This window comes from Alligator mississippiensis, chromosome 4 (genome assembly GCF_030867095.1).
Source record: "Alligator mississippiensis isolate rAllMis1 chromosome 4, rAllMis1, whole genome shotgun sequence".
Taxonomy (NCBI): domain Eukaryota; kingdom Metazoa; phylum Chordata; order Crocodylia; family Alligatoridae; genus Alligator; species Alligator mississippiensis.
The window spans coordinates 24,479,346-24,500,760 of record NC_081827.1 but is presented as its reverse complement, the minus strand read 5'-3'; the positions used below and the strand labels follow the sequence as shown (position 1 = coordinate 24,500,760).

The 21,415-nt window shown below is 44.7% G+C and overlaps 1 protein-coding gene across 3 annotated transcripts in view; it reads left to right on the top strand.

Annotated features, from left to right (window-relative positions):
- The first annotated feature begins 933 nt into the window (after window positions 1–933).
- The window catches only part of DNAJC2 (DnaJ heat shock protein family (Hsp40) member C2), a 21,353-nt gene continuing 871 nt past the window's right edge, over window positions 934–21,415 (top strand). Inside the window, exons 1-18 of one of the 3 annotated variants that reach the window (XM_059725846.1) lie at window positions 934–991; window positions 2,438–2,628; window positions 3,352–3,427; window positions 5,749–5,847; window positions 8,752–8,893; window positions 10,189–10,269; window positions 11,724–11,789; window positions 13,306–13,397; window positions 13,500–13,621; window positions 14,431–14,580; window positions 15,056–15,144; window positions 15,231–15,300; window positions 16,659–16,819; window positions 17,776–17,839; window positions 18,137–18,321; window positions 19,342–19,442; window positions 20,470–20,577; window positions 21,074–21,228. In XM_059725846.1, the coding sequence (XP_059581829.1) occupies window positions 2,596–2,628; window positions 3,352–3,427; window positions 5,749–5,847; window positions 8,752–8,893; window positions 10,189–10,269; window positions 11,724–11,789; window positions 13,306–13,397; window positions 13,500–13,621; window positions 14,431–14,580; window positions 15,056–15,144; window positions 15,231–15,300; window positions 16,659–16,819; window positions 17,776–17,839; window positions 18,137–18,321; window positions 19,342–19,442; window positions 20,470–20,577; window positions 21,074–21,228 (1,794 nt within the window). In that variant the 5' untranslated portion in view covers window positions 934–991; window positions 2,438–2,595. Of the gene's footprint in view, window positions 992–1,191; window positions 1,391–2,437; window positions 2,629–3,351; window positions 3,428–5,748; window positions 5,848–8,751; window positions 8,894–10,188; window positions 10,270–11,723; window positions 11,790–13,305; window positions 13,398–13,499; window positions 13,622–14,430; window positions 14,581–15,055; window positions 15,145–15,230; window positions 15,301–16,658; window positions 16,820–17,775; window positions 17,840–18,136; window positions 18,322–19,341; window positions 19,443–20,469; window positions 20,578–21,073; window positions 21,229–21,415 lie in introns of those variants that run through there. The other 2 variants (XM_019487483.2, XM_006261260.4) reach the window with 2 other exon arrangements.

Sequence of the window (21,415 nt, the reverse complement as noted above, 5' to 3'; positions counted from 1 at the left end):
GCGGGTCCGCCCTGCCCAGCCGGGGCCGGCCCTGGCAGCGCATGTGCGCCTGCCACGCGGGATGGGACACGGCTGCTTCTCTGACAGTTGTGGGCGCCCACGAGAGGGGCTACACACAGACATCGCCACCAGGCTCGGGGCGTCGAGCCCCGCAGCACGGGGTCCCCACACGCTGGCTCTGTTGCAGCCCAACCTGGGCCAGCCCGAGCCCCGTTCGGCTCCACAGGCCGGAGCCGCCCCCTGCGCTGTCTGAGCCCCGCTGGACCACGCGCCGGTGCTGATGCCACGTTGGGCGGTGGGCGAGGCACCTGGCACAGACCCCCCGGTTGAACCCGGCGGCCTCCCCACCTCGGCCTCTTCCGCAGCCGGGGGTTTTGCACCTTCCCGGCTGCGGCCCCTGAAGAAGGGTCGGGCCAAGCCGCGAGGCTGCTCCGGGGCCGTCCCCACGTGTCTCCGTGTGTTTCTGCCTGAACAGACACCGCTAGGACGTGACGGCGGACGCGGGACGTGGTCCCGGCTGCTACCGACAGCGTCACCCGCACGGAGACGTCCCACGATGCAGTGACGTAACGCCCGCTCTGGCACCGGCCGAGCCGCGTCACGGGGCTCCGACGCCGCGGCCTGGCCCCTGGAGCGAGACCCGCCCTGGCGCGCTGCATTGCGCTGCACGCGGGGCGCTGCTCCTGCCCGGCCCAGGCGGCCTCGCGTGTGGGCGAAGCGGGGCAGGTGCACGCGGCGCCACGCGCCGCATTTGTGCAGCTGGTGCCTGCTGGGCCGTTTTGGCAAATTTTCACAATTTTTTCAAATGGTAACAAGGCTGTGAAACGTGCGTGCGGAGGGCCTGGCTGTGTGACCACTTGGTGAAATACTTCTCAGCCTGAATGCCCCTGCCACGCCACTGCAACAGCGCCCTCCACCACCTGCGTTGGCCCGGCTCCCGTGGCTGCCAGCTCCGCCCGCGGGCTGCTGGGGAAGGCGGGCTGGACACGGGGTGAGGGGGAGCGTTCCCGCGTGGGCCCTGCTCTGCTCCGGGCAGCGGTTGCAGGAGGGGAGGATTGGCGGGCGCACCGCGCCAAGGACCCGGAAGCGGCTGCTGGGGGGCGGTTTAGCGGGCGCACCAGGGACCCGGAAGCGGTTGCCGGCGGGAGGGGTGGGGAGCAGGTGTTCCGGGGACCCGGAAGCGGTTGCAGAGGGGAGCGGGTTAGCGGGCGCGTCGCACCAGGCACCCGGAAGCGATTGCCGGGTGTCTCCATGCGCCGGCTCCTGGCAACCGGCGAGCGGGGGCGCGAGAGCCGGGTGCGGAGCCGCTGAGCGCGCGGGGCGGCCGCCGCGATGCTGCGGGAGGCGCGCCAGGGGCAGGTCACCGCCGTCTCCAGCGCCCTGTCTGCGGGTAGGCGCCGCGGCCCGGGCGGGGAGCAGCAAGCGGAGCCGTAGATCGGGGGTGGGAGCTGCAAGCGGAGCCGGGCGCTCGGGGGGGGGGCGGGGTGACATTGGCGCGGGGCCCCACTGGGCTGGGTGCAGCCCGCGAGCCAGCCAGGCCGGTGCTGCGTGAGAAGCTGAGCACTGAGCCGCTGGGGGCTGCGCTACGCCCCAGGCCGTGCTCGTGGGCACAAAGACAGCACCGTGAGTCCTCTGTGAGGAAAACTGAAGGTGGCATCATAAAGGCAGTCGAAGCAGCGCCTCAAGGTGCTTGTTTAATCTGAGCGCGTTGCAGTCGCCAGGCTCGTGTCTCGTCGCCTGACCGCGCAGCGCCAACCGCGAGGGCGCTCCTGCAGAGCGAGCGAGAGCCTGGTTCGGGTCCTTATCCCAGGATCCACCCGGCAGATACAGGAAGGCTTAACTTGCGTCCGAGAGCCTGCAAATAATCCCGGGGAAGTCCATAGCGAAGGACGCGCATAGGTAGCGTCAGGGTCAGGGCCCTGCCTGTTGTATGTGGTGACGTGGGCATGTCTGTCACGCGTGGGGCAGCGCCAGGCAGACGTGGTGCAAACTAGCCCCCGAGCTGGAAGCAACGTGGGGAGGTTAGTGTGATTCTGTAAGTTGTCTAGAAGTCTGCAAGTTTAAGTGACTGTCATTTGAGCCTAGAGTTTGGGTTCGGTCCTGTTGCGTCTTTCATCCATGACAGAGTTTGATTTTTGCCAGTCGTAGCTGAACATCTGTAGTCCGTTTTGAGCTAGCACTTTGTGGTGTTGCAAAGGGAAGCCAAGGAGCAAAATTAGTGAGTTTGAGTTCACAGAAAGGATTTTGCAATAATGAACACGGAATAAACAACGTGATTGGCAATTTTGCATATTTCATAGTCTTTCAAATGGTAGCAAGGCTGTTAAATGTGCATTAAGAAGTCCTTATTGGTGAAGTGATTATTTGGTGAAATACTTCTCAGCCTAAATGGAAAATATATAAATTGCAATGTGAAACTCTTATGCTTTATTTGCAGCTTCCGTGCACTGTCAAGTTGAACCTGTGGGAAGATGGTTTGAAGCTTTTATTAAGAGGAGAAACATAAATGTTTCTGCCTCTTTCCAGGAGCTAGAGGATGAGAAAGAGCTGTCTGAAGAGTCTGGAGATGAAGAACTACAGCTTGAAGAATTTCCTATGCTAAAAACACTTGATCCAAAGGACTGGAAGGTATACAGCGAATGTAAAAAGCGTTAACTCTTTCATTAAGTGTATTATGGGAAAGTTACTTGTGGTCCATAGTTATCTAAAGGCTCCTGTCTCTAGGTATTTTTCCCTCATCTGGATTGTTCCATGTACTTTAGCAAATAGCTTCCTTTGTGTTTTCCATAGGTAATTAGGTGATTAAGTGAGGATACTCTTACATTCTCCTATTTGAGTGTCAGTGACTTCCCTTCTATTAATCAGACTAATAAATATGCAGCAGAAAGTGATCTTGGCCCTATTCTCATTTTACTGGAGTGAAACCAGCTTGAGATCCAGTTTTAGTCTCTGTGAAATCAAATATGTCTCTCTAAGAAAATAGCTTTTTTCCTTTTGTTCTGAGGAAATCTGGACACCTTTTCAACAACATTTTTAGTGGATCACTGAGAATACGACAGGCAAGGTTCATGTCATGAGAACCTTTGCTTAAGTGAATTCCTGTGGAGCTGGTTACATTTTTGTAACAAGGGCTTATTTTGAAATGATTTGGTCTATAATTAGATATTGAGAGCCTGTGGATAAAAAGTCCAAGTTGCCCATTGCTAATCTTTATACATACAGAGGAGAATTCAGCCCTGATAGAATAAAACATGAAAAGCTTTCAAGTCGTATTTGTCTGAATATTTTGTCTTGTGGGTTTTTTAGATTACAGATGATTGCGCATATTTAATGTTTGTAATTCCTTATCAGAATCAAGATCATTATGCAGTACTTGGACTGGGACACATAAGATACAGGGCCACTCAGAAACAAATCAAAGCAGCCCGTAAGTACCTTTTCCCTTTTACAGGGGGGTCAGGGAACTGTCTTCTTTATCCCTTATGTGCATTTCATGACTAAATATATGCACGTGCTTCACAGACCAAGTATGTATGTTTTTTCATTAAAGAATGTCCACCCTAACACTGGATTTATTTCATTTACCAATCTGTAAAGTACAGTTAGGCCGCTTGTTTGAAGAGAGACAGTCAGTTTAAAAATCACACCTATCTAAATTGCTTTTGACTATTCTAGTTACAAATAATTTAATCTACTCTGAAGAAATGTTTATTTTATTTTTTGGTCGTTTATTTCATCCATTAGATAATGTTTTGTGGGTATCACCTTTGTAGTATTCTCCCAATGGCCAGTAAGATCCTATCCTGCAAGTTGTTCCATACACATCCTGCACCTTTAAAGAGTTTGTTGCAAGATTGAAGTTTCTCGGTGAGCTGGAATCTTAGACTATGGCCCCTGCCACATGTTGTGCTTAGGACTTTATTGACCAGTTAATCGCATCTTAAGTTGTAGCCTAGCCACATTTGAATTAGTTAATGGCATGATAAAATAAGGAATAAGTCAAAATTTATTCCACAAAAAATGTGTAATAACTTTGTGGATGGTTCCTAACTGAATGTGTGGCCAGGTGAGCCCGTATGACTGAAGACTCATCAGCTCAAGGGACTCCCAGCTGTGGGGGTGCATGGTGGTGCATGGGGTCAGCTGAGGGAGCTCCCAGCTGCAGGAGCTTGCTACTTACCAGTCCAGAGCAAGCCCAGGATTGTGATCCCGGTTTCCCCCTAGTCTGGCCCCTCCAGACTTGTATGTAAAGGCATGATGGGATCTGATGCATGAACCCACAGTCATGCCTCCTGCTGTGAACATGTAGCATGGTAGGAAGCATAATTCTTTGGATCATGCATCAGATCCCATCATGTCTTTACGTGCAAGTCTGGAGGGGCCCCAAGTCCCAAAGGAGCTGCAGATAATTCTAGTGGATTATAAAGAGAGTCTGTAGCAGTGGTTCTCATCTTTCTGGACTCGTGGCACCCTTCCATACCTTTTATGAATTGACTGGCATTGAAATTGTTTGAAATTTCAAAAATTTCAAACACGAAATCTCATGAGGTTCAAAAAGGACAAATGCAAAGTCTTCCATTTAGGATGAAACTAAGTCTCCGTGCACTGCTACAGGCTTGGGATCAACTGGCTAGGCAGCAGCTCTGCAGAAAAGGACCTGGGGATCACAGTGGACAAGAAGCTGAATATGAGCCAACAGTATGCTCTTGTTGCCAACAAGGCTAACAGCATACTGGGCTGCATTATTAGGAGCATTGTCAGCAGATTGAGGGAAGTGATTCTTCCCCTCTGTTCAGCACTAGTGAGGCCACATCTGGAGTACTTTGTCCAATTTTGCCCCCCCCTCCCTTCCCCCCCCCAAACTACAGAAAGGATGTAGACAAATTGTAGTGAAGGCAACAAAAATGATAAGGGGGAGTGGGACTTATGAAGAGAGGCAGAGGGAACTAGGCTTATTTAGCCTGGAGAAAAGACTGAGGGGGATTTAATAACAGCCTTCAACTCCTGAAGGGGTTCCCAAGAGGATGGAGCTAGACTGTTCTCAGTAGTGGCAGGTAACAGAACAAGGACCAGTGATTTCAAGTTGCAGCAAGGAAAGTTTAGGTTAGATATTAGTAAAAACCTTCTCACTAGGTGAGAATAGTGAAACGTTGGAACAGGTTATCCAGAGAGGTTGTGGAATGTCCATCCTTAGAGTTTTTTAAGGTCTGGTAGAAAAAGCCTTGACTGGAAAGATCTAGTTGGGAATGGTCCTGCTTTGAGCAGCGGGGTGGACTAGATGACCTCCTGAGGTGCCTTCCAACCTTAATTCTCTATGATTCTTTGACTCTAGGTTATAGTGCTCACTTCTTTGCAGAGGGGGCCAGACAGTGGGGGTAAGAGATCGTTCAGACAGGAACAAGTCTGAGCTTGCACTTATCTGCTTATCTCCTCACACCTCATGTCACCCTTCAAAGGATCTGCCGGCTCTCCAAGGTGCTTTGGCACTCTGGTTGAGAATCACTGGTCTATAGTTACGATTATTTGGATCCCAGAATAAGGTACACAACAAAGTTTTAGCTTACAGGGATTCTAATTTTCATTAATATTATCATATTCCCAACAATTCATTTGCTTATTTTCTGTTTCCTTCCAAAAAAGTCTAATTTTAAAAATGCAGATGAGAATTCCTGCACTCCTTTGGGGTTTGTTTTTTTAAATGATCAAGTGCTGGTGGTAGGGATAATGTTTCTGCACTTTGCTTGCTAGATAAAGCCATGGTTTTGAAGCATCATCCTGACAAGCGGAAAGCTGCAGGGGAGCAGATTGGTGAAGGTGACAATGACTATTTTACCTGCATAACGAAAGGTAAGAGAAGACACATACAATGTTTTTAGGTGATCTGTTTGCTTAGAAGTGTGTTGGCAGGGATTTAGCAGGATTGTAGGTCTTATTAAGCGTGAAATATTGCCAATTGCTGTAAAGCCAAAAAACATAGTTTCCTATTTTACAAAGTTGTTTCAAGTAAGCAGAGATCAAATTAAAGCAACCTTCCTTTTGTTGAAAACTGCTCCAGAATCGCACCTCTTATCCTGCACCTGATGTGCACAGCACCTGTTTCCCATTCCACTTAAAATGATAAGATAGAGTAGGTAATGCAGGTACTTATGGTGGTGTATTGAGATTGCCACATACCACCTGAAATAAACTGGAAAGCTGCTGTGCCTAGTAATAGACTACTTAAAGGGGAAAAGTCAGTTGTGGTTAGAGATCCTGACCTCTTGTGTCCTCCCTCTGCCAACAGAGCATCAGCTGACTTGATCTAAGGTATCAGTTTCTTTAGCTGCTTTCTGTTACCCATAGCTGGCCGAGTGAACTCGGCTGAACAGCACGTCTCTGCTTGCCTTTAATGCAGTCACTTTGGAACCCTGCTTCTGACCCAGCCCAGTGTTCCAGGGAATGTTCTAGACGCAGATGAGCACGGCCCGGCCCGGGATTCTTACCTCAAAACAAAAATTCTTGACAAAGTTTTTCAAAATCCCAAAACGCTTAGAGACCTCCTGCATTTCCCAGTTTGAAATGACTTGCAATTGCGGAATGTAAGTGAATGATAGTACAACTTTATAACAACATCTTTCTGAATTGTTAAAATCATTGACTAAAAACATGTTTTTTCTGTCCCAACTCTGGGCTTGTAAATAAATAAAAAAAAAAGTAAATAAATGTCCTGTTTCAATTTGGGATAGAAGAAACCTCTCAATATCTCACAGGATGGGAAAAACAGTCCCCTGCTTACCCCATTACTACAATCCTGTTGATGCTGATGGGACATGTAACACTGGAAAAGCCTAGGGCTGCAGGCCAACCTTGCTGGTGCCTACAGAAGTAGCAATTTCCTTGCTGCGAGGGGAGATTGTCCGGAGTCTGGGTTCTATTAGAAATTAGAAAGCCATGATTGTTGTTATAGCATCTAGAAGCCCCAATCCTGCTGTGCTAGGCTCTGTATAAACACGGAACAAAACAACAACAAAGTGGAACAAAAAGACAGGGGAGATCAAGGAGACAGAGAGACAACAGGAGGGTTTATGGTGAAGGAACAGTGTTTTGGAGAGATGGGGGAGGCGGTAAAAACAGAGACCTAGAAGCAGGTTATTTGGCTGGTAAAAGAAGGCAGGATCTAAAACAGAGTGTAGATTTCGTGATAGGGTAGAAAGCCAAAACTAGAGGTAGAGAAGTAGTTGGTGGTGAACAACTGTAGAAGACTGTCTTGTACAGCAGTGCTTCTCAACCTTTTTTGTACTAGGGTCCATTTCTAAACATCGATGGCCAGTCCTGACTCATTGCCCCTCATTTCTGACCTGCTGCCCCCCAGTGTGTGGGTTGGGGGGGCGGGAGAGGTATGGGGGCCCCAAGTAGTCCCACGCAGTGAAAAGCCGCAGCTTCCCGTGTTTTTCTCCTTTAAAGGAGAATCCATTTTTAAAGTTTGTTGATGCATTTTTAAAGTTGGTTCATGACCTTTCCTTATAGTCTTCAGACCTACTTTTGGGTTACAACCCATGAGGTGAGAAACACTGCTCTACAAGAGACAGTGGAGGGTGGGTGGGTAACTGGAGTGGAGGGTCTAGAAAAGGATTGGACATGAAAGTAGGAGGAGAGATGGGCTTGGGAGAGTGAGAACAACATGCATACCTGGCATGTGGGAGCAAAATCAGAACTGGTAGCATGGCAAGGAGAATGGGAAATATTACATGAGGGCCACACGGGGCTCCTGGCATGTATGAGAGGGGGCAGTAGGGGACACAGAGTCATGATATGAGGGAGCAGGGAATTGTGGGTGATCCTTTTAATAAAGAGGGATGGAGCATGACACGTGAAGCTTGCTGCAGATCTGAAAGGATGCAAGGAACCCTGGTGTATAGTAAACTCGGTCCATGTTAGATGTGAGGTCTGCCACTCCAACTTGCTAAATGTGGATTTACTGGCCAGATGTTGCCTCCTAAGTCTGAAGCCAGCCCACCTGTGTGCTCTTAGTGAAAAAGCAGCAACAGGAGTGGTCACTTCTCACTTTTGGCATTTCCTCTTAGCTTGCCCTGGCCTTAGAGGTCTGAACCTCCAGGAGCTACAAAGTGTGACTTCTTAATTATTTACTCTGAGCATTCAATACAGTAACTCTTCGCAACCAACTCAGCACTGCCAGAGCAGGGAGATTTTATGGTAGGAAGAGGTAGAAATTATACACCCAGGCTGATGTAATGGCCATTTTAGAACATTATTTAAAGCTCTGGTTAGAAATCGCAGTAGCACACACTTCCAGTGTGAACTGCAAGTGCTTCAGTGAATAGCTTTTGCCAGTGTCCTGATGTCCTCCAAGAAGTCCTTGGGACTCCACAAAAATTTAGGAGTCTGGCTACTGGACCTGATTGCAAGGTCAAAAGTCACACCCCAAGTTCTGCGCTGAACTAACCCTTGCAAAATCACTTAAGTTGCCATGCTTATAGCTGTATTTCAGTATGTTGCTATTTTTCATAGATCTTCCACTTCTCTTCAGTGCTTTAATTTAATATTCCGTAGGCAGGAGCCAACAGCAGTACTGCTGCAATTGCAACAAAAACCTTGAACATGAAGCAATAAAGTGTGGTGGGTCAAAAACAAACCAGCAGATACATATGAAAACCTTAGATTTTTGTGTGTAAAATTTCCTCCCAAGATGCTATCTGTGCATTCATCTCCACTCTAGCATTTGATGACCTCTCCATTTTTTTTTTTCTCCAGCGTATGAAATATTGTCTGATCCTGTGAAAAGACGAGCATTTAACAGCATAGATCCTATTTTTGATAATTCAGTACCTTCTAAAAGTGAAGCAAAAGAGAATTTCTTTGAAGTTTTTTCACCAGTGTTTGAGAGGAATGCCAGGTAAGCTGCACCACAGACTTTTGGGCTGCTGTAACCACTGGTGAGAGCAAGGTATTTGCAGTTTAGTGCCCTGTCTGTGCCTGGGAAGCGAAGTAATTTAGCAAGAGTTTAATACAATTAAAAACAGGATGTTGCCATCTTTTAAATTAATCTTAAACTGGTAGACATATGCAATGAGGGAATTGGGAGAAGCAGTGTTACCTTTCACTCAGCAGAGTGATGCATTTGCAAATATTTATAGTTCTATATGCTATTTCCCATTTTACCTTCCAGTGTTGGTGCTGTTTTTCACTGCTACATTTATCTCTGTTCATATCTGTAGGTTTGGAAATGTTTGCATTATGATGCTATCACTATCATGAGTATTCTGAGCAAAGTAATGCAAAAGTTAGCTAGCAAAAATGAACTGAGCCTAGACTTGAGCATACCTTTATTTTATTTTAAACTTTGTTTTAAACAGTCTGCTGATGATTTTAATATAGATCCCTAAACCCGCTTCACAGGCACGGACCTAAATTTGGGATGGTGGGCAGGGTTGTTTCTTTTCCTGGCTCAGCATGTATTTTTCCCGCTACTCTTGAGGGAAATGGGGTTTCATCTGCTTCCATAACAAACTGTGCACCCTATAGAGCTTTACAGCCAGTGCGTGGGGAAAAATGGATCAGAGGCAGGGTATATATTTTCCCCTCCCCCACTCCCCTATGGATCTGTGGAAAAGTGAATGTAGTCTGCAGCAGAGTTGCATTACCTACAGCAGTGGGAATCAACCTTTTTGGCGGGCATGCCACAAATTAAGCCACACGCCCTCCCTGAATACCACTCCGGTCCCCCTGCTCAATCTGCATCCCTGTTCTCTGCCCTGTGCTTCTTGACTTATCTGGTGCTGTGGTGCCTGCCCCTTCCCAAGTCTGGCATGCCACACACAAGAGGCTGCCTATGCCACTTGTAACACACGTGCCACAGGTTGGCAGTCCTTGATCTATAGAACCTCTGGAGCCACTCTGCCAGGGAGATACAAGAGCATGCAGGGACCCTAGAACTAGTTTGCTTGGAGGACTCTGTCCAGTAGATCCCCCAGTGTGTACATTGACCTTGGAAAGAGGGTCTGGCCATTTTTTGATTTTTGAGTGTAGACCTTCAAGAGCATGGTTGGGAGAAAGCTCAGAAGGGAACGTCACTTGCTGCAGTTCCCTTCTCCGTTTTTTGGTAGCAGAGATGATTCTGGCTCTGCTGTTAAGGCACGTGCTAGGGTGTAGTTGTTACTTCCTGAATACTGTAGCTGTTATTTGTTACAGATGGTCAAATAAGAAAAGTGTTCCTAAACTTGGGGACATGAACTCATCATTTGAAGAGGTGGATGCATTTTATTCATTCTGGTAAGTGGAGGTTTCACTTCATAAACAAGGTACTTTCACTTTAAACATGCCATGTTGGATGGTAAGGGCTTTTGTCTGTGTCATTGGGTCAAGTCTGGTTTGGGCTGATAATGGCATAAAGTTACCTAAAGACTCAAGTTCCTGGTTAATATAGGTCTGTCTCATAAAACCACCCTATTGGCAATCTGACCAGAATGCCAAGGGTTGAATTGATCCTCAGCTCTATGAATTACTGGATCTCTCTCTACACCACAGTCTTGAAGAGAGAGCCACCAGGCTTACTGACAGTTTGTAGTAACTGTTGAAAGAGGTAGTGTCATTTAGATTCCTGAAAGAGATCTATTTACATTTTTTCCTGTTTTAGCAATTTGTGATGTGTTATAACAAGCTTTGTCTTAAAATTAACTGGGACTTCTTAAAAATAAGTATGCTGGTCAGTTCATACATAATCAGAAAATGGCCTATACTTTTATTTTTGCTGAAATGTTGCAGATAAACATTTGGCATTTTGCTATTCTGTCCTCTCATAGGTAAAATCTAGTTACTTATGTTATATTTCTTTCATCTTTATTCTTTTAAAGTGTCACCATAGAGCAGGGGTCATCATTATTTTCTGGCAGCAGTCTGGAATGACCCAGGTTGGGTCAAAGGTGGGTCAGCATTAGGACTTTGCTGCTGCCATTGCTCCTCTCTGATACCCAGCTGCAGTGTGGCATGGGCAAACACCCTACCAGCTAGCACAACACAGTACAGCAAGGGTAAAGTCTATTCATGGGATGAATCTAATGGCTCCACAGAGCAGATCTGGCTCAGCCTGTAAGTTGCCAACCTTTCCCATAGAGCAAGAGGAAGTGATGATCTTGGCAATCATAGACCCTGTTGTTATGAAATGTGATTTCTGTTTCTAGCCTTGCTAAGACTCATTGTGTGACTTCAGTGTGCCCCAGCTTTTCTATAAAACAGGGATTGCATTAGTCTGACTCACAACACATGGGAGCCTTGAATGAAAAAAGCTGTAGGCTTATTATTAGTCCTAGCATGACTACTGACACAGCTTCTTCAAATAATGTGAAAGGCTAAAATCCTGAAATAAAACTGGGTGGGTGGCAGTTCCTGTAAATGGAAGATTGATGAAAAAATCCTTATTGAATAGTAGTTGGTTTAGAAGTCTTTGTCTGAATAAACATCACTGAAATACATTTCAGCAGAAGGATGAAATCATTCTAATTTCCAAATGTATTGGGAATGTATATTTCTTAGAGGTTGCTATTCTTGAATTTAGCACACAGAGCAATTCTTTGGTATTCAGTCAGATCTCTAAACTGTCTACAAGAACCTAAGATTAAGAATACAGAATATTTTAAAATCATTTTGCTACATTTTTGTTTTAAAATCTGATTTGGAAATTGTGGCTCTGCCTTCATGTGGTTCTTCTGGTGTTGTTTTTACTATAGGTATAATTTTGATTCATGGAGAGAATTTTCCTATTTAGATGAAGAGGAAAAAGAAAAGGCTGAATGGTATGTACAGTAAAGGTCCCTGACAGGAGACTAACACAGCGAAATATTTTGGCTTGTTCTTAGACTGTTAATTAGAGAGAGGGAAGGAGCATAGTTACTGGAATATAGGACTGTGTATGAGGAATTCTGAGTTTCATTCCAGCTTCTGCTCCGACCGACAAATTATACTGCCTTTGCTTTACCGTTTGTAAAACTGGAATATTTCTTTGCCCGTTTCACAGCTGTGTTTGTGAAGCTCTGCAAGATCCTAAAATAAAAAGATTACACAGGTGCAGAGTATTGATTTCTTGTTGTGATCACACTGTGAAGTTACACAGATACAAAGAGATCGCAAGACCAGATTGGACTTGGAGCCAGGGTGGTATAACTAGGTGTCACTTCCCTGTCTGATTCAGCACTGCACCAGTCCTCCACTGTACCTGCCTGGTCTAATATATAGATTTAGACAGGAAGGTGCTGATGTCTTGGTGTTTCTATGGGTCCTGTGACACTTGTATGAATAGTGGCATCAACTGAATTGTCCTGACTATATTCCAAGTGAATGTTTGATTCTTCCTACTGTATCACTCCACCTCCTGTAGCTATTATTCACAAAAGAGTAGAGTGTAAGTTACAGAATATTAGATTGCCTAATTTGACCTTGTATTTCACAAGCCACTAATTTCATCAAGTCACTCCTCCACTGAGCTTCCTTATCTTCCAGAAAAGCATCCAGTTTTGATTTGGAGACAATGAGAGATGGAAAACCCTCCATTTCCTTTGTCAGGTTATTCTGGTAGTTAATCACTGTTAAATCCATTCTTACATTCAAACTTGACTTTGTCCGGGTTCATCATGCAGCTCTTAGCCCTTTTGTCCCTTCTTCTGCTGTTAGATTCACGAGCCACGTAGTGCCCAGTACTTTCTCCCTATGAAGGGACTTGCACACTGTAAGCCAGCTGGCACTCACTGCCTTGCTGGGGCAGGATTTCCTTCACATGTGAATTGTAGAAGCCATTTGAGAACTCTCTCCCAAGAAGCCCTTGCATACCCTCTTGTTGGGAGTATGCTGAGGTGTGTTGGGAGCCAGGCTACTGCAGAGAGCCTAAGCAGCCCTTTAATCCAAAGGGTAGTCCCAGGAGGCTGCCAGAACTTTGACAAACCACGAAGGAAATTAGAGTTACAGTAGGGCCTTTCCAGCTGCTAGAGTGGCCCACAGCTGGGAGGATGCAAAAGTTGCTTAAAGCTGGCTAAGCACCTCTCCCCTTGGGCTGTGAGTTCTCTGGTGCCCATCTCAGGGCACAGAGGTGCCCCACATTTGTAACTGGCTAGTAAGTTAGACAGTGTAGGGCTGTGGAGCTGTCATGGGGAGGTTCAGCCTAGTAGGCTGGCACTTCATGTCTGTAAGTCTCCATTTTTTGTGTTCGAAATAAAACCATCCCCCTGCAAAATGGGTTGTGTACTGAAGCTGCTAATAGACTATTAACCGTGCTGGTAAATAGCTGGGCTGAACTAACACCATGCCTTCCAATTGAAGTCGAGATGAGAGGAGGTGGATTGAAAAGCAGAACAGAGCAGCCAGAGCACTGAGGAAAAAAGAAGAGATGAACAGGATAAGGACACTGGTTGGTGAGTGTAAAATCCTACCTTTATAAAAAAGGGCATTTGTTAACTAACACCAAAAATCTTCCAAGTGCCCTTTTCACATTCACAATACTCCCCTCCTCTTAGACAATGCCTACAGCTGTGATCCTCGAATAAAGAAATTCAAGGAAGAGGAAAAGGCAAAGAAGGAAGCAGAGAAGAAGGCGAAGGTAGAAGCAAAACGAAAAGAACAGGAAGCAAAGGAGAAAGTAAGGTTTTGTTAATTATTAATAACTGTGTGTACTTGGGTCAAGAAATTCTAAGACTGTTGAAGCTTGAGCAGAGATCAAATACTAGATCCTAGAAAAATCAGAAATTCAGAATTACACTGAGATCTGGGACATGATCTCTTCCATCTTGTTCCAGTGCCAAAATGCATGGGGAAGCAGGGACAGAAACCTGTCAAGGCTGAGCAAGAGTGAGATGCGGCCTACCAGATGGAACACAAACCCATTCAAGTGTCTAACATTGACTCTCTGTGTAGTGCTGACTGTGGCCTGGGACAAGTTGCTTCCATTCGTGAGAATGATGGCATTACTTCATGGAAGTGTTGTGTGGATTGGTTGGTGAAAAGCATTTTGTAGATGAGCAGCATTATGTACTTACTAATGATAGCAAGCTGAGACGTACCAGCTGCCAACCCTTTCTGTTATTTAAGAGGCTGGAAATTTTAAGGTGCTAAGCACAATAGTGTAACTTTTCAAAAAGACCCGATCTCTTGCAATTTGCAAGCGTGCATACATACAGGATGATTGTGTTTTTTTCCAAGCACTGGTTCAAGAACAGAAATACAAAATTCTATATTTCAAATTGTCATATATGTATATGTTAAGCAACTGAGGGTGCCCAGTTTCTAGTAAAGTATTTATGTAATGGCAAGCATATGTGTTTATCTCTCTCTTTTTTTTAATTGTCAGTCTTCCAAGCATTTCAGTCCTAGTGGTTTTATTCAGTGTATTGAAATGGCAGATCTGACAGCAATAAGAATTCCAAATTTCAATTTTTCCTTTGATTGCAGCAAAAACAAGCTGAGTTAGAAGCAGTGCGGTTAGCTAAAGAAAAGGAAGAGGAGGAAGTCAGACAACAAGCACTACTAGCAAAAAAAGAGAAAGAAATACAAAAAAAAGCAATTAAGAAAGAAAGGCAAAAATTAAGAACAACATGCAAGGTATTTAAATGTCATTATCATCAGATGTAATTAATAATAATAAAAGTAATAAGTAATAATAAAATTGTCACACTTGCTTAGATAAGATCCTTTCTTTTTGAGCCGAATCACTTGAACATTTGCTTTACCAACTGGGAAGGGGGCATAATAAAACTGTGTTTATAGGTAAGTGCCTCCTATCTAGTCAAAACACTTTAACTATAACTTAAAAGGAAATACCCTGATACTTTTTTTTTTTAGTACCAAATCAGACCACGGAGAGAAGTTTTGCTGCGAAAAAGCAAACCAGCATCACTTCATAAAGGCAATTTAGTATTTTATTTTTGAATTGTTAAAGTACACTGCCTTAGTATGGTTTTCAGTTACATTCATAAAAGTTTTATAGCCATAGTCATTTTAATAGTGAAGAAATTTAATAGAATTAGAATTTTATTCTCCTGTTCCTTCAAGAGAAAAAATTTACTTCTACTTTCAGAACTGGAATTATTTCTCTGATAATGAGGCAGAGTGTGTTAAAATGATGGAAGAGGTGGAAAAGCTTTGTGACCGTCTTGAACTAACAAGGTACGTTTTCCTGAATCTCACTTCTCTACATTTTGATATCCGTCTTTCTAATAGATCTCCAATGTAACTTAATAATTTATTTTTAGTCTGCAATACTTGAATGAAGCACTTACATCCACGACAAGGGAAGGAGGAAAGGCGGCTGTAGTTAAACAGGTAATTATATATGGTGTCCAACCAAAGTAATAAAGATTAATGGTGCTCACTTGACTGAATGAGAACATCTTAACAAGTGAATGTTGCTGTAAGATATGCATCTTAGCTTAGGTTATTTTTAGCATGGTATGACTAGTTCTTGACCTGAATCTCATTGCTCCAAACCAGATAGATCTGGTAGCTACTTCTAATAATAAAGAGCATAGTTCAGGTTTATTTTAACTTTGTGCTACCAGCAGAGCAAAAGTTTATGCATAATAATCAGATGATGCATAATATGTAAATGTCACAGTATCTGGTACAATATGCCATAAATAGATAAGGAAGTTCATATTCCCCCAGCAAGAATAAATTAGTCGGTGAAAAAACACCCTGTCTGTGTTTGTTCTATTATGCAAGGAAAATCTAGCACCTGGGGCCAATGACTGAGGTGGATCCACAAAAGGACTTTAAGGCCACAACTTTTAATCACCTAGCTGCTTGGCAGAATCCCATCTCAAGTGAGGTGCCTCAGCTCCTTATTTGAGGCCTGGGGAAATTGGTGCTTAGGAATGGGATTCACAAAAGCCCAGAAGGTGTGCAGGAAAATGCCTAAGCCAGACAGCAGGAAATGCTGAGTAGGAGGGTGTGGTTTAAACCCCATCTGTTTTAGAGTAAGATGCTTCCTGTTGTTTGGTTTGGATTCGCAGCCATCTATTAGGGGGGTATTTGCACCATCCCTTTCTCACAAAACATGCAAGGTGGTGCTATCGCCATCTCCCTTCATCCAGAAACCAGGCAGCACTTACCCAGGATGTGGAAGGCCAGTATGTACTGGTTGGTGCCTTTGCCTGAGGAAGCTTAAGCCCCCACCTTGTGCCTCCTAGTAGCGGACTAACAACAAGGCTATGGGGGCTCCATTTCTGCTGTTGAAGTGGTTCAACTTTTATAGCATAAGCAAGCATTCAGTCTGAGAGAACAGCTCTGTGGCCCAGACATTTTTATTTGATATTAAGTACTTCTTAGGACAGGGACAGAAGCCCAAATCTTCCCCCTCTTGCCCATCCCAAGGTGAGTGTCCTAACCACTGCACTGTAAAGAGTTGGCTGAGACAGGGGTTAAAGAAGTTGCACCCCAAAATACCCTATAACAGTGATTCTCAATCAAGGAGTCATGGCCCCTGGGGTGCCCTAGAATCCTTTCCAGGGTGCTGCACAGTGTTAGCACTCTTTGGTGTGCAGACATGATTCACAAGACAAACAAGAGATTTCAAGTAGGAATTTGTGGTGTTAAAAATGTACTGACCTGTTGGGGGTCTTTCTGAGGTCTTTGCAACAGAAGAATCATTCTGTTAGTTTTCACTTGTTTTTTGACTACAGAAAAATAAGCTGGCATTTGAACACATTTGGTGCCTTGAATGTAAAAAGGTTGAGAGCCACTGCCCTATAACTTGGTGTCTAAGGCTGCAGGATGTGAGATTTGTTGGTTCAAGTCCTCTCAGCCAGAGGAAGGATTTGAACTACAGTCTCCCACTGTTTGGGTAAGTGGTCTAACCACTGGACTATTGAGAAAATGAATCACGCAGTCACTCCCTCCTTGCAGTTATGTCTTGCAAGGCACAATCCTGTAGGGAGCTGCAGGCAAGATAGAGCATCATTTAGTTTATGAATCTTGCCTACGGGACATAGGCACCTACCTACTCAACACTAAGGCTGGGGTGGGCAAAATATGGCCTACCTACTGATCCTGTCCTGCCTGCTGGACACTGCCAAAAGCCTGAGGAGGTGAGTCCATGCCAGCCAAAGTAGGGCTTGGCCTGGGGCTGCTGTCCCTACCTATCCTGGTGTAGTGTGGTGGCAGCAGCTCATTGCAGCGGGCAGGACAGGCTACTTGGCACGTTGCACTGCACCCCCTCCTGCCCATCTGCCATAGTGCCAGGACTGCACAGCACCAACAGGAAGCTGGGAGTGGAAGAGTCTGTATGGTCCAGCCCAGCCCTTACTGTGGCAGAGCAGAATGGCACAGGGCACAGGTTTCCTTTCTCAGGCTACTGGCGGTGGCCAGTAAGCCCCACAGGATCAGTTGGTGTCCTCCTGACCACCCACCCCTCAACTGCTCCGCAAAACTTGGTAAATGGCTATAATTGCCTGCCCCTGGTTTAAGGTGTACCCAGATACAGACATCTCACAAAGGTCTATGCTGTACAGATGTGGTATGGACATGCCCAAGTTAGCTTCTTCTGTAAGCCTATCTGGATCCTGGATAAGCATTTAGCAGCTGATGCCTATGTTGCTGCAGGTTGACTGCTTGTACCTAAGCTAGAAAGACTGCTCACAAGAATTAGTCATGCCCAGAGATGCCTGGGGAATTTTGGTGGCAGAAATTAGGCCCATGGGAACTTACAGCTCCTCTTGAATTAAGGCAGCAGCTGAGTAGGGGTTTTGAAGATTTGTGTTTTGGATGTAGGCATCTTACTGCCCCTAACTGTCATTCCAGGTTCCTGAGTCCTTTTGTGGATCTAGCTCCAAGTGTGAGCAGTCAGTCTAGGCCTCCCCATAAGGTAAAACACTAATTGACAGTATCAGTTAAATATCATGAGTTCACACTGCCTGTGCATCCACTGGTGTTTTGTGATGCCTGTGAGCATAACTGCATTGCCCTTATGTTGGTGCCTTGCTGGGGAAGTCACAGAACAGAAGGGTTGTGTTGTGCCAAATGTAATGCAGAGACTAAAGAAACTAAACAAAGTTGAAGGCCTGAAAGCAGTTCCAGCAGCTGAAGAGTTAGAGGGGGCATTTGTTGTGGTTTGTGCCAAGGACATATTAAAATTAATAGATGCACGTTTCCATTCATGCAGATAGAAGAAGTAAATGAGCAGATAAGGCAAGAGAAAGAAGAGGCAGAGGCTCGCATACGCCAGGCATCAAAGAGTTCAGAGAGGTCAACGAGCAGCGGTGGAGGGGGGAGTAAAAACTGGTCAGAAGACGACTTGCAGTTACTGATTAAAGCTGTGAACCTCTTCCCAGCTGGGACAAATTCAAGGTACTTGGTCTCCTTTTCTGCATATTAAATGTATTAAAGGATTACACAAGAATTTTCCATTAACTAAAACAGAAAAGGCCAACTCGCTTCATTTCTCATAAATGCTCCTTTATTATTTTTGCCCACTGACGTCCCTTCATGTTGGCTGTTGAGTCTAATTTTAATTCAGACTCTGGTATCACTTTGCCTGGGACAACAATTGGGTTTAGAGGCCTTGGCCAGTGCTATCCCAGGCTTAGGTCTAGATTCTTCAGCGGACATGTCTATGTGGAGATCAGTGCAAGGTAGAGATCTTAGCTATTAAAGCCGAGATTCACAAAGGGATTCAAATAACTGCTCCTCCCCCCGCCCATCCTGTCACAGAATCCAAAGCCCCAAATTAGAAGTTTGGGCTTCCCATACAATAGCCACAGTAGGGTCTGAGCTACCAAACTAGCCAGTTAAAATCCTGAGGATTTGGTTTTTTTTTCCATTACTGCCCCCTCCAGGTTTTAGTCACTATGCTGTAGGTTACAGGGAGGCATTTCCCTCCATTCAGTATTCATAGCCCAGAATCCTCCATTGAAGGTCAGCATCTAAGTCCTTCTCTTAACGAGCTTTTTTTTTTTCTTTTACTATTATTTAAATGCTGGGACTTCTTCTCCTGGCCAATAAATGAGCTCTCAGAGGATGCTGGAGGCCTTGGCTCACCTCTCTACTCTGCCTAAAGGGATTCAAACCAGCATCTCCCTTCTCTGAGAAGCACCTCAACCCCCAGCCTATGTAAACTCACTGTGAACATTTTGCATTACAGAGCATTGTGCTGTGAATACCTGGTATACTATTCACTACTTAAATACAGTGGACTGCTTCCACAGCACCGAGTGCCCAGGGTTAGACCTACTTCTGAATGTATTTACTTGAGCTTGTCTGAAGAGTATTTAAGAGATTAATTTTTAACACTGTAATATATACTCTGCATTATTTAAAGTTTTTTCTCATCTCTTTGTCCCTCCCCACCCACCTCCCATCTTCATGTAGGTGGGAAGTTATTGCCAATTATATGAACTTGCACTCTACTACTGGAATAAAACGCACAGCAAAAGATGTCATCAATAAAGCAAAGAGCCTCCAGAAACTTGGTATCTTTATTATCTTTGTGAGATGATCTGTGTACTTTTGCGTTTATGTAATAACTTTAACTTTCCTTTCAAAAACACCATTTGTTGTCTGTTCCCAAGTTGGTTCCATCTCCAAGAAAGGAAGAGAACATTAGTGTTAGCAAACACATGCCTCCTGAGCAGAAAGATAGAGATCTTATTTCATATCTTATGAAACAGCTGCACTGCTGCAAAGTGCGGATGCAGTTCAGTGCAAGACTTCATGGTATTTCTGTTGCTGGAAGTTGCCCTGATGTTACCCTGTACACCAGTCACACTGAGAATATTTACTCTAGTAAATCGCTAGGGGTGTAGTTAATGAGTTATTCCAAGATAAGAGGAGAATGGACTTTATCATATCAGCCATTACTACACCATTGGAAGTGAAAGATAACTGAGTCGGGTAAGCTACCCTGGTTTAGTTTTCACTCAGCTAGGAGCAGACACATGAGAGTTACCACAGAGATGCCAATGCCTGATAATTCATTCATCTGTTAAGTTTCCTTCCAACTATTATTTTCCTCCAGCTCCATTTTGCAGTAGAGATTAAGAGTTTCTCAGTCACTTTACCTTGAGAATTTACTGGTATATTGGCATGAGAGTCCTACTATTTCACAGTATTCCTGATGAACTGCTTAGCCATGTAGACCATCTGGGTAACACTTTTTCAGTAAAGACATGAAATGTTTAAAGACCTCCCTTATGGGAATAACTCCACTCAGCTTTGTGTAAGGGCTTCAGGACCAGACCCCAACTCCCTTGAAGGTATTCTGATAGAGCTGTATAAACCTATAACAGAACTAAAAAAAATTCAAAAATGGAACCTAATATGCATAAAGATCACAGAGGCTTCACCTATCAGCCTCATACTAAGGTTTGAAATAAAATGGATTAGTAGAGTTGTGCTCAGTAGATATGACTGTTTCTGTTATGAGCTGTATACACTACTGAATGTTAAACTTTGCTTTGTGGTAATTCTGCCAACTAAATACATCTCTGTTACCCTCAGACCCTCATCAGAAGGATGACATAAACAAGAAGGCTTTTGATAAGTTTAAAAAGGACCATGGAGCAGTGCCTCAGCTGGACAATGCTGCACCTTCAGAGCGGTTTGAGGGTAAGGATGAAAGAGAAATATTTTCAGCCCTCCAGAGTACTCTTCTTTGTAGCTTAGTTTGGTAAAAGACTGTAGCCCAAGTTCTGAATTTGGATGGCCTTAACAGGTTTCCAGCACATGTTGGCCTTCCACGCATGGCAAATTAGGTTTTTTGTAGAGCGTGCTTTCCCCCTGGGACAGCAGCCATAGCTAATAGCTGTAGCTAAAGATGCATGGGATCCACCACAGAAACAGAGACATAACAACTCCTCCCAGCTTGGCTCTGAGCCCCAGAATCTTTCACCCAAGATCATCTTTGGCAGGGAAGGGTCCAAGCCTTTGTTTGGAACGTTTTAAGTATTTCTTTCTTGAAATGAAAAGGAGTTTAGACACCTTTGCTCCAGGAACTTTAGTAGTACACATCTATAGAAATCATTTTAACACTAGTCTCATCACAAAAGAAGTCTCATACTTGAAAAAAACCTACTAAGCCAGGAATCCCTTTTTCCTCAAACAGGACCAGTTACAGATTCATCCCCTTGGACTACAGAAGAACAAAAACTTTTAGAACAAGCTCTGAAGACATATCCAGTAAATACCCCTGAAAGGTGGGAGAAAATAGCAGCTGCTGTCCCAGGTCGGTCAAAAAAAGACTGCATGAAGCGATATAAGGTAAGATATCCTGCGTTCCTATAATTGCGTGATAACGCTGCAAGGTGCTAACTGGCTTTAAGTACTGTGACCTACAGGTTCAGCATTGGTAATTCATGAAAAAGCTCAGAAAAGTCAGACAGCAGAAGTAGCAACAAGGATATATCTAAATCAGAAGTAATGCCTCTAAAATGTTAGTGTGGTCAGC